This window comes from Ceratotherium simum, chromosome 9 (assembly GCF_057802395.1).
Source record: "Ceratotherium simum simum isolate JZ-2026a chromosome 9, ASM5780239v1, whole genome shotgun sequence".
Classification (NCBI taxonomy): domain Eukaryota; kingdom Metazoa; phylum Chordata; class Mammalia; order Perissodactyla; family Rhinocerotidae; genus Ceratotherium; species Ceratotherium simum.
Window position 1 is genome coordinate 18,834,874 of NC_141908.1, and position 12,203 is coordinate 18,847,076.

The 12,203-nt window shown below is 35.7% G+C and overlaps 1 protein-coding gene across 1 annotated transcript in view; it reads left to right on the forward strand.

Annotated features, from left to right (window-relative positions):
* RAB3GAP1 (RAB3 GTPase activating protein catalytic subunit 1) overlaps nt 1–12,203 on the forward strand; it is a 109,499-nt gene that overhangs the window by 59,886 nt on the left and 37,410 nt on the right. The window contains exons 9-13 of the mRNA XM_004423873.3: nt 1,530–1,611; nt 6,314–6,382; nt 7,714–7,787; nt 10,196–10,288; nt 10,747–10,916. Coding sequence (XP_004423930.1) covers nt 1,530–1,611; nt 6,314–6,382; nt 7,714–7,787; nt 10,196–10,288; nt 10,747–10,916 — 488 coding nt within the window. The remainder of the gene's footprint in view (nt 1–1,529; nt 1,612–6,313; nt 6,383–7,713; nt 7,788–10,195; nt 10,289–10,746; nt 10,917–12,203) is intronic.

The following is a 12,203-nucleotide window of genomic DNA, read 5'->3' on the forward strand; positions in this document are numbered from 1 at the left end:
TATTTTCGTAATTTTAGTTCCCAGACAACAGTACCCCCTAGACAATATTTAGTCGACTTCTAGTTAGAAGTTTTGATTCCTATCTTCCTTTTCCTTTTTTTAAAGGCCACACTATTATTAGTCAATTTACAGGTTTCCCAAGATGGTGTGGTGGTTGATCTAAGAAGCAGCCCAGGAGCCAGAATCTCAGCATTATAATTTTGATTGCCAATAAGGCCTTTGTCAATGTTCTATTGGCAAATTTTTTTTAATAGGGATCAAAATATTAGCCTTCTTCCTCAGTGGATTGAAGGCTATATAAATTTTTAATATTTGGGATTAAACATGTAATATGGGCCAGACACTGTGCTTAGCATTATTTATATTATTTCATGTAATTTTCATTGACCTATGAGACAGGTATTATTAACCCTCTTGGAGAACGTAAGTATCTTAGAAGACAGGTAACTGGCCCAAGGTCACATGGTCACCAAGTGATAAAGTTCACATTCAGATACTGGTCAAACTCCAAATCCCATGGTCTTTTCATTCCACGATGTTGCTTCTCAACTTTTAATTCAGTTAAATTAAATTAAAAGTACAGCTATAGTCTGATAATAATTAACTTACTAATTTACAAAATGCGCTTATTAAAAATTTTGAAGCTCTTAAATATTCATCTCTTGTAATAAAGCTAGTCATTGTAATCTTTATTATTGTAAGCATTCTTTAGTTAGAAAAATGGAATGAATTGACTTGAGAAAATTTACTGAATTAAGTAATTGAGCCATATTTAAAGACTAATTTTAATAATTTAGTTAGAGTGTAGATAATTGTCAAACATGATTTTAGCAAACCTGGGGAGTGTTCATAACTCGGCAGTAGACTTTAATTTTAGGAATTCCCAGTGTAGTGTGAATAATTAAAAACGAGCGTACGTATTATTTCGAAGAGAAATAAATCCTTTTGATGTCTTTTAGACATGTTTATTATTTCTTCAAGAGAGATAGAACTAAGGGGAATGATTTACCCTTTAAATTTTCCTCTAATGTCGGATACCATTCATAATGGAAAGGAAATACTTTGCTAAACTTTAAATATTTCCGTGTATTATCAACTGAAATATAATTTTATTAATGGTTTGCTATTCAGCAAAACTGATGAATGTAGATTGGTGATTAAATTTTTCAATACTTGGATAATCTTTCTTTTAGATGATGATCAAATTCTTAGAAAATGCAAAAAAGTTTACAGAAATAATGTTCTCTTGAGTAATATTTAAGGACTGTTTCAGAAGGGTAAAATTTAGAATGCATAGCTTAAATAGGATAAATGGATAAATAGGAATTAAGTATATCCTTTTACTATAACATTCTTGGAAGAAGTCTTTAATACCTGGCGGCTCACTCTCTGAACTTGTTATACGTGCTCTTGATGTAGGCACTTTTAAATCTATAATCTCCCAAAGGACTAACCTAACTAGATTAAATTCTTATTTCTCCTTATTTTCTCTTATTTGCTAAATAATGGAAAAATATTTCTTTGTTTAGATATAGATGCTCTTGTAGGAGGAGAAGTTGGAGGCCTGGAGTTTGGCAAGTTACCATTTGGTGCCTGTGAAGATCCTATTAGGTGAAAATTTCAATTCATTTGAATTATGGGACTTTACTTTTTAAATTATATTGATACTGATTTTACTGTGCTTTATAATACTGTAGTCTCCTGGAATGAATATAGTACTGGAAACAGACCTACACCTAACAATCTATTTTTTTCTCTGTAACTTAAGAAATAAAAGAGGCTTTAAAATAATACAAAAATATATATAATACCATTTATTGATTATTCTTTATAGAAGTGATTCTTGGTCTACTTTTTTGGGAAACACTTTAAATATATTGAAAAGCACAGAGAATGTCATATAAACTTTCGTGTATCCGTCACCCAGAATTAACAGTCGTTTATCTTTTTCCTGACCACTTTTTCAAAATGTACAAATTAGGACTTCAGTAGGAGACACAAGGGTGACCTCTTAGGTTAGCCAGTTGCTTTTTTAGAAGAGCTGCTGAACTTTAACAAAAAGCTGTTTCACAAGAAAATGTAGGGGTTGGAAAATTTAATCACTGATAGCAAAATATTTGGAAAATATAAACAGTGCTGATTTAGAAACTATCTCATTTGTTTATTTAAACTATTTGGCTAATTAAAAAATACATACACATGCATATATACATTCTTAATACCCTCACATAGAGGTAGAAATAATAACACTTAAAATCACTTGAGAGAAGGGGCTGGCCTGATGGTATAGTGGTTAAGTTTGTGCACTCTGCTTCAACGGCCTGGGGTTTGCAGGTTCAGATCCTGGGCATGGACCTAAGCACTGCTTATCAAGCCATGCTGTGGCAGGCATCCCACATATAAAATGGAGGAAGATGGGCACAGATGTTAGCCCAGGGCCAATCTTCCTCGGCAAAAAGGGGAGGATTGGCAACAGATGTTAGCTCAGGGCTACTCTGTCTCACCAAAAAAAAAAAAAAAATCACTTGAGAGAAGATAAGTGAGTATCTTTTGTAATTGATATTTATTTATTACATGTGCCAGACACTATACTAAATGAGGAAGATACAGAGGTGAATAAAACAGCAGTTTCTGCCTTCTTGGCATTTACAGTCTAATTGAAGGAAGTAGACGAAATAATCACCTAAATAAACATAGAATTACAAATTGTGGGATAATTTGAAGGAAAAGTACAAGATGTAGTGACAGTAAAATGAGGAACTAGTTTAGGTTGGGATGCCATCAGGAAAGTGTTCTCAAAGGAAGTGATATATATATATTTTTTAATTATTTATTTATTTATTTTTTTCCCCCAAAGCCCCAGTAGATAGTTGTATGTCATAGTTGCACATCCTTCTAGTTGCTGTATGTGGGACGCGGCCTCAGCATGGCCGGAGAAGCGGTGCATCGGTGCGTGCCCGGGACCTGAACCCGGGCCGCCAGCAGCGGAGCGCGCGCACCCAACTGCTAAGCCATGGGGCCAGCCCTCAAAGGAAGTGATATTAAACTGAGTCTCAATTAAGGGAGGACTTAGCCAGGCAAAGAGTGAGAGAATGACCATTCCAAGTGGAAAGAAGAGCCTGTGCAAAGGGCCTTGATAAAGGAGAGTTTGGCGAATTTACTGGAAGAAATAGAAGGTGGCTAGAATGTAGTGAGCAAGGGGTAAATGGTATAGGCTGGTTTACTGATAAATTTCTGGCCCTCCAAATGGTTCATTCATTTGGATTTTGCTTAGAGAAATTTTTAGAGGGAAAGAATAAAATTGACATGGTAGGAGAAATTTGAAAGAATTAGTTACTAAATATTTCTTCCTAATTTTAAATCATGGTCAGGAGTCAGCAGAGAAAGAAATGTTTGAAGAAGAATGCAAAAATAAGTTGGGGGTAAAATGGTGCATCTTGTAGATCATTTAAATCAAATGGTGGGCCGGCCCTGTGGCTTGGTGGTTAAGTGCGCGCGCTGCGATGCTGGCGGCCCGGGTTCGGATCCCGGGTGCGCATCGAGGCACCACTTCTCTGTCCATCCTGGGGCCGAGTCCCACATACAGCGACTAGAAGGGTGTGCAGCTGTGACATACAACTATCTACTGGGGCTTTGGGGGCAATAAATAAAAATCTTTAAAAAAAAAAAAAAAAATCAAATGGTGATTAGCAAATGTTGTGGCACTATGCTTTTGAAAAGGAATCTTTGATAGTGGATGAGGAAATGAGGAGATTTTTTTCAGTGTCCTCTCTCCTTGTCAAAGGGATTGTTCTATAGTTAGACGGAGAGGAGAGGACATAGTCATAAAAAGCTTAGAAACTGAATCTGAGGTTAATACCTAAAATTATTTGGGAGCTTATAATTTTAAACCTCTAATCATCCATGTTCTCTAATATCACATACTGTTTTATGGCCATTTTTTAATCTTAAAAATTAGTTTTATCATGAAAGTAATAAATTCATGCTCAGTAGAGAAAATTTAGAAAACATATAAAAAGAGGCAAAAATCATATGTTTACTAGTCAGGTTTTTTAGTTGTGAACTGTAGTAGTCAACTCTGATTAATTTCAAGCCAATAATCAATTTATTGGAAGGATACTTAGGTAACTCAAGGGTTTAATTGGGACCAGTATAGGACCTGGCTTGGAAAATAGGCTCGAGCCAAGAGTGGCTCGTTGTCCATTTCATACCCAAGGTTATATTGCATTGTTGTGGAGTCTTGGCCCTGCTATCGCAGTGAATTCTAGACTGTACTTGTAGATTAAGAGTCTCAAACTGGAGTTGCCAATTAGTTGAGCACCACCAAAGATCAGAGAAGTAACTGGCCCTTTTGGTTTCTGTCCTCTCCAAATATAAGTGGGTTCAGAATTTAGACAGGAAAAAAAATGCACCAAATTCATAATCCCTCTACTCATAGGTGATCACTGATGACAGCTTGGTATATGTGCTTCCAGCCATTTTCCTGTGCAAGAATTTCATATATGTATGTACATGTTTATTGTATGAATGGGCAACAGGGGTCCTCAAGACCACCCTCAGGTTCAGGATTTGCTGGGAGGACTCAGAGGACTCAGCCTATAGTTGTACTTGTGGCTATGATTTATTACAGTGAAAGGATACAGTGCAAAAATCAGCAAAGGGAAAAGGCACATAGGATGAGGTCCAGAGCAAACCAGGGACAAGCTGCTTCTCCCAATGTAGTCACACAGGATACACTCAATTCTCCTTGCAATGAATTGTGACAACTTGTGTGAAAGGCTGTCTACCAGAGAGGCTCATTAGAGGCTCAGCGCTTGGGGATTTTATCAGGGGCTGGTCATGTAGTCACCGTCTGCCTAGCATGTACCAGAAGGAAAGCAAGTGTTCAGCATAAATCATACTGTTTGCATAAGTCGTTTAGGCTCAGTGAGCCACTCTTATCAGGGAATGGTAGGAGCCGCCTGAAATGCAAGTTCCCAGATGCCAAGCCAAGGACCAACCTTGCAAGTAGTCATTTCTAAGTATCAGGCCTGCTATGTTAACTCTTTTTTGCAAAGTATATTTGTATATTTTATAAATGTATGTCATCCGCTACGTTTTTTGTGGCTTGCTTTATTTTATAATTTTACATGAATACTTTTTTTTGTGTGAGGAAGATCAGCCCTGAGCTAACATCCATGCCAATCCTCCTCTTTTTTGCTGACGAAGACTCGCCCTGGGCTAGCATCTGTGCCCATCTTCCTCCACTCTATGTGGGACGCCGCCACAGCATGGCCTGACAAGCGGTGCTTCGGTGCACGTCCGGGATCTGAACCTGGGCCACCAGTGGCAGAGCACGTGCACTTAACCGCTACGCCACGGGGCCGGCCCCCTACATGAAACCTTTTTGAAATTTATATTCATCTATAATAAGAGGTCAGCAAACTGACCTGTGGATCAAATCTGGCCAGTAGCCTGTTTTTGTATAGGCTATAAGCTAAGAATGCTTTTTCTGTTTTTAAGGGTTTTAAAAGAAAAAAACAAGAATATAACAGAGACTACAGGGCCCACAAAACCTAAAATATTTACTCTCTGGTCCTTTGTAGAAAAGTTTGCCAACCTCTGATCTATAACGTGATTTTTTTCAAAATTGAGATATAATTCATGTACCAAAAAATTCACCATTTAAAAGTACACAATTCAGTGGTTTTTAGTATTTACAGAGTTGTGCAACCATCATCACGATCTAATTCCAGAGCACTTTCATCACTCCAAAAAGAAAGCCCTCACCTCTTAGCTGTCATCCCCCCAATCTCCCCAGGGCCTCTAGCTCTAGGCAAATACTAATCTACTTTCTGTCTCTATGGATTTGCCTATTCTGGACATTTCATTTAAATTGCATTATATAATATGTGGCCTTTTATGTCTGCTTTCATTTAGCATAATGTTTTTGAGGTTCATCCATATTGTAGCGTGAATCAGTACTTCATTGCTTTTTATGGCTGTATAATGTGGCATTGAATGGATATTACCACGTTTTATTTATCCATTCATCAGCTGGTAGACCTTTGGGTTATTTACACTTTTTGGCTATTATGTATAGCATGGTTTTTTAATGTGTGCAAGACATTAACTTCATATGGATGTGCTACCATTTGCTAAACCACTTGTTTCCAGTTTTATTGTATTATAAATAACACAACTTTTAACACACTTGTATGTATATCTCTGGTTATTTACTTAGGATACATTTCTAGAAGTAGAATTGCTGAGACAGAGGATATATATACAGTATTGAAGCTTTTGGATATATTTTATGTTTTGTTTATTTTAGTGAACTCCATTTAGCAACTACATGGCCTCATCTGACTGAAGGTATCATTGTGGATAATGATGTTTATTCGTAAGTATGTTAAGAATAGTACATTGAGATTCAAACATTTCAGTAGAATAAATTAACTGCCATGTGGTTAGCAATTTTCCTTTTTCTTTATATTGGTTTCTGATAAGGGTTGATTTTTCTATTTTTAAAGATCACTTTTTAGACTGATTAACATGTATTAGAGATGTGTTTTAAGCTGCTTACTTTGGAGACGTGATCCTTAGTTCAGGGATAATGAACAATCTGAATCTTACTTGGTTTTAGCAAAGATGTCTCTAAGCAGTTTGGGATTCAGGTTCAACAATTCTGTTGAACTTTTCTGAGCTGGTTAAAAGCATTTTATGAAGTGCTTTGAAGCGATGATGGTCATCAGAATATATGGAAATAATATTTGATCCTTAAGTGTCATAAGTAACAAAACATCCGTGTCTCATACTCCTGTGCAATGGTAACAACTTGAAAATTACAGCAAGCTTTATCTAGGAAGAATGTGGAGAAAGAGGAATGCAATTTTAGTACCTTCTCATGCTTTGATGCAGAACAGTAAGAAATAGAACACTTTTTTTTTCCATAATTAAAATAAATGTATTTGCTGATGGTGAAAGTAACATGAGCTTGCTTAATCAGATAATTTAGATGGGTGTCAAGAAGAAAGTAAAGATTACCTACAATCTCATTACTTAAAAAATAGCCAGTTAGCATTTTGGGATGTATCCTTTTTTTTTTTTCCATTGAGGTATAATTGACATATAACATTATATTAGTTTCAGGTGTACAATGAAATGATGTGATATTTGTATGGGGGTGTATCTTTTTAAAGTTTAAATTTATTAATTTGCTTTATTCATTTAATGTATTATTTTACATTTTTTACGCAAATAAATGTAGATCTATATTGTCATTTTTAAAATAGCTGCATAGTATTCCATTAAGTGAATGCACGGTAATCTAATTAGGAAAATAGAGCACTTTTGATCTTGTGCAAATTTTTGTAGTTTCTTTTTTTTATTAATATGATATGTGTACTTGTTTCTTGTTCCTTTTTTATTACTCCTAAAATGTAATTCTCTCATTAGGTTATCATTGCCTGTTCAGAATCATTTTTATATGTGTTTTTTGATTATGGTTTCTCCTTTTGTGCTTTTTTGTGTAAGAACTGTGATTTCTTAAGATTTATTTTTTTAAAAGTTATCCAGGTGGCTTTATGCATCTGAATAACAGTAAGTTTAAGTGAGGCAAAATGGATTGTTTGTCCTTGTATATAATGTTTTCATTAGACTGCATTTTGATAAATTCATGAGTCTTGCAGATTGTTGTAATTAGGATCTTATGTTTATCCTTTTGCATTTTAGTGATTTGGATCCTCTTCAGGCTCCCCATTGGTCTGTTAGAGTTCGAAAAGCTGATAATCCTCAGTGTTTGCTAGGTAAGATATATGATGTTCCATTCCTGAACGACCACCAGTCTACCTATATTCCAGATCAGGAACACTGAATGCATTGTTTATACTTTATTTCATCTATCAAAAAAGTATTTTTTATTTTTATTTTTTTACATTTGTGACCTCCTTGGTTAACACCATTAAAAAAATCTTTGCCAACAGCAGTAAATCCTTCTATTTATTCTTGAATAGTACTCACAGAATTTCTTTCTTGTGTTTTAATTTTAACCAGTCTACACCTCAGAATTCTCTGATATTTTCTCATAATCTGAGTTTTATTCTTTTAATGCTTTTATCACTCCCTTTTTTTTCCTCCCATGGCATAGTGTGCATCTTCCATTCTAGTTAGTGGAGGCCTTTTTCCCTTTTGTCATCCCTATGGACCTGTGGTATATGATGGGAAGAGCACTGATTTTGACAATCTTATTGGATCCCTTCTGTAGAGTTGTACCACATCTACAAACTTATTTTCTGATAGAGGAAAAGAGATGTAAATAATCTTGTACACCTCATAGGGTTATTTGAAGAATCAAGTGAAATAACATAAATAGAAATACTTTGAAAAATATCAATTGCTATTCAGATAGTATTATTGTATCCCACTTTTGTAAATATATCTCTTTCATGAAGTCTTCCAAACCCATCTCCTCAGTGTGCCTTTCCATCTTTTTCCTCTCTTATATTTAGTACATGTGAAAATATTTTCTCCATTTCTGTGTTCATCTATGCCACCTTCACTTCATATAACCTAATATATACTGTTCAACTGATGGAGTTACTAAATATTGATGACAGTGGGCTGGCCGGGTGGCGCAAGCAGTTAAGTGCGCACGCTCTGCTGCAGCGGCCCGGGGTTCGCCGGTTCAGATCCCGGGCGTGCACCAACGCACCACTTGTCAAGCTATGCTGTGGCGGCGTCCCATATAAAGTAGAGGAAGAGGGGCATGGATGTTAGCCCAGGGCCGGTCTTCCTCAGCAAAAAACGAGGAGGATTGGCAGATGTTAGCTCAGGGCCAATCTTCCTCACAAAAAATATATATATATATTGGTGACAGTAGTGATGCATTTCCCTAAAGCATTATTTTCTTGGGCTATTTATCATTCATCATATGCCATTTATGCTAACTATATAATAGTGAATATAAAGATGTATAAGCTAAAATTCCTGCCGTCAGTGAATTTGTCTTGGGGTGTTAAGGAGACAAGTAGAGATTTGATATCAGGAGTTTTAGAATTGAATAGACCTTGTTTCAAATCCTAGATCCACCAGTTTGAGCAAGTTTCATAATCTCTTCAAGTTTTAGTAAAATAGAGATAACAATAGTACATACTTCATAGGGTTATTGAGAAGATCAAGTAAGATTATGTGTGTATGTGTAAAACATTTAACACAGTGCCTGTCTTATAGTAAATGCTCAATAAATAGTTTCTCTTGTTTAATCATTGAATTATTAAATTTATTTACTAAATTGTTTCCTAGTTCCTTGTTATTCCTCTTCAGCTGACTTCTGTGATAATTGCAGGACCTTAGAATTAAAAGTATTCTTATTTTAAGTTATTGTTCCATGATCTCACCCTACCTCTTTGACTTTATATGTTTATATGACTAGACTATAGGATTATATAGTCATATATAATAAACTGTAGTCATATAGTTTACGTGACTAGGTTATAGGATTTTCCTTCTTTCTGAGGAAGTCCAGAAAATGTTCTAGGTTTATTCAGAACTAGTTGATGAATTTGAAACTTAGATGTACTTGGTATATTATATTGTTTGATAATTTTAGTACTGACGGTTCTTATTAAGCTTTAATTTCTTTGTGCACGTATCTCATTGCAGCTCTTTAGACAATATCAAATCTTTTTCCCCTTTCTTATAATAATGACACAAAGAGTACCATTAATATGCAGCTGAAGCTGAAATAACTTCATCATATATGATTTCTTAATTCTCTAGAGACATATCTTTAGAATTTCTTTTTAATTTCTATTTTTTTAATGGATTCAGAATTGTAGTAGGGTGGCAGTTAGAGGAAAAAGACCACTGCATACATATAGTAATATTCTTGTTACTCATACAACTTAATGAGAATAGCTATTATTTGTCTTATTCAGGCACATAGGAAGTGCTTAATATTATTAGGTGCAATTATTTTTCCATTTATTCTAGAGGGAATTCTAAGGAAAACTTTTTTACTATCCTGGGACATGGAGAGAAAGGAAGAGCAAGGCTACCTTTGAAATAAGATTAATTTTTGTCTTGGGTGGAAAAACTGAATAGCTTCTTTTTCTACTTCATCTTAGTTAATAGCTTCTGAGAAAAGACACATACTTTAATTTGTAGGGCTGATTTCTTTTAGTTGTCAAAAATGAGTAACATTTTTTCTATGTAGGTGATTTTGTCACTGAATTTTTTAAAATTTGCCGTCGAAAGGAGTCAACTGACGAGATTCTTGGACGATCTACATTTGAGGAAGAAGGGAGAGGTGACGTACTTTTTTTTGTTTGATTATTTTCAAATGTCTAACGCTTTTTCTTTGGCACATTTTCCAGCAACTTTTCATCTATTTTCTCATTCGCATTAAGTTAGAGAAGCAAGTTTTGATGGACTAGACACCTACCATTTCTCTCTAGGCTATACCCAAAGCTTTAAAACATTAAGTGCATTTAATAAATTCTTTCCACCAAAATTGTAAGACACTTTGAAAAGCAGGATTTTAGAGGTTTACTTTTGAAGACCCCTGGGGAGAAATAATTTGTTACACCTTTGTCAATCATGCATGCATATAAAGCTGAACATGTGTATTAAAATTCTATAATTCTGAGACCATGTAACACTAGTGAAAGAGTGACTAAAATATTCTGTACAATCATCAGTTTACTCATCACTTTAAGCTGCTAAGGCTGGTGATATAATTTGTATTTGTTTCTATTCTTTTTATAGAAATTGCTGATATAAGTCATGCTTTGTCAAAGTTGACAGAGCCAGCACCAGTTCCAATTCATAAATTATCAGTTTCAAATATGGTACACACTGCAAAGAAGAAAATACGAAAACACAGAGGTGTAGAAGAATCACCACTGAATAATGATGTCCTCAATACTATTCTCTTGGTAACTAAATGTAGTGTCTTTATATGTCTATATGCATACTTATTTATTCATTATATATTCAGTCTCTTCTTTGTGGCAGGCACTGGATTGGTAATATAAAATGAGTAAAACAAAGTCTCCACATTCAGAGAGTTCCCGCCTGTGTAGTGGGAAGAAGGAAAGTAAACAACAATTATAATACTATGTTGCATGTAAGAAGTGAGAACACAGGGGATGTATCTGTCTGGGCAGTGGGAATCAGAGAAGGCTTCATCAAGAGGGACACTTGAGCTGCATCTTGAAGTGAAGAAAGCTTTGGAAGCAGAGGAATAGCAGAGGCCTGAGCATGTTGAACAGTTTGGTATATTGTAGGGTACTTCCCAGGGAGTAGCCAGGGATGAGGCTAGAGAGGTAGCAGGTAACCTGCCATGCTGAAACACTGGAGTTTATCTTGCAGTTTAATACCATTTTAAGCGGGAGGCTGACATCAGAATTGTGTTTTTGAAAACTTTATTTCACAACAGTCCAGAGAAAGCTTTATAGTGAGTAGTAGAAAGGGCTAGGGTGTCTCCTAGTTACACCGTGGTAGAAGAGGCCCGGCCTGGGAGCCACACACACCAGGGTTTAATCCTGATTTACTATATAACTTTGGACAAGCCATTTAACTTTAGTTTCCTCATCTATAAATGAGGCTAACAAAATCTTAGGAAATTGTCTGGATGAAAGGAACTTCTGTTACACTGCCTGGAAGTAATAGGCCTTTGATAAATAATAGCTATTCTTACTGGAATTGTAGCTGTAATCATATTTCTGGCAGTTTATTCATTAACACCATCTTGGGAAAAACCTTCAAGAGTAGTGCAATGAAAAGAATACTGGACTTGGAAACTTGGTGTTAATCCTATCCCTGCTATTAATCTGAACAAGACTCTTAACCAGATTTTCAGCTTATATATCTGTAAGACATTGGCAGTGATATTTAGCCCACACAATGGTATGAGAATAGGATGTTGTTTGTAAATGTGCCTAGTAGTAGGGGTTGGCACATAGTAGTTCATCTATTTTTAAAATTTGTTGAGGATGTTCTGTAATATGTGCAAAGTATGCATAGTAAAAGGAATTACAAGTCAGGAGTACTACAAAACACTTGGGAGGAACAGTTTGATAAAAGGACTGAGAATAAATTTCTGTAGAGAAGACCCCTTCTTAAGAAAGTATACTTAGAGGGCCGGCCCCATGGCTTAGCAGTTAAGTGCGTGCACTCCGCTACTGGCGGCCCGGGTTCGGATCCCGGGCGCGCGCTGATGC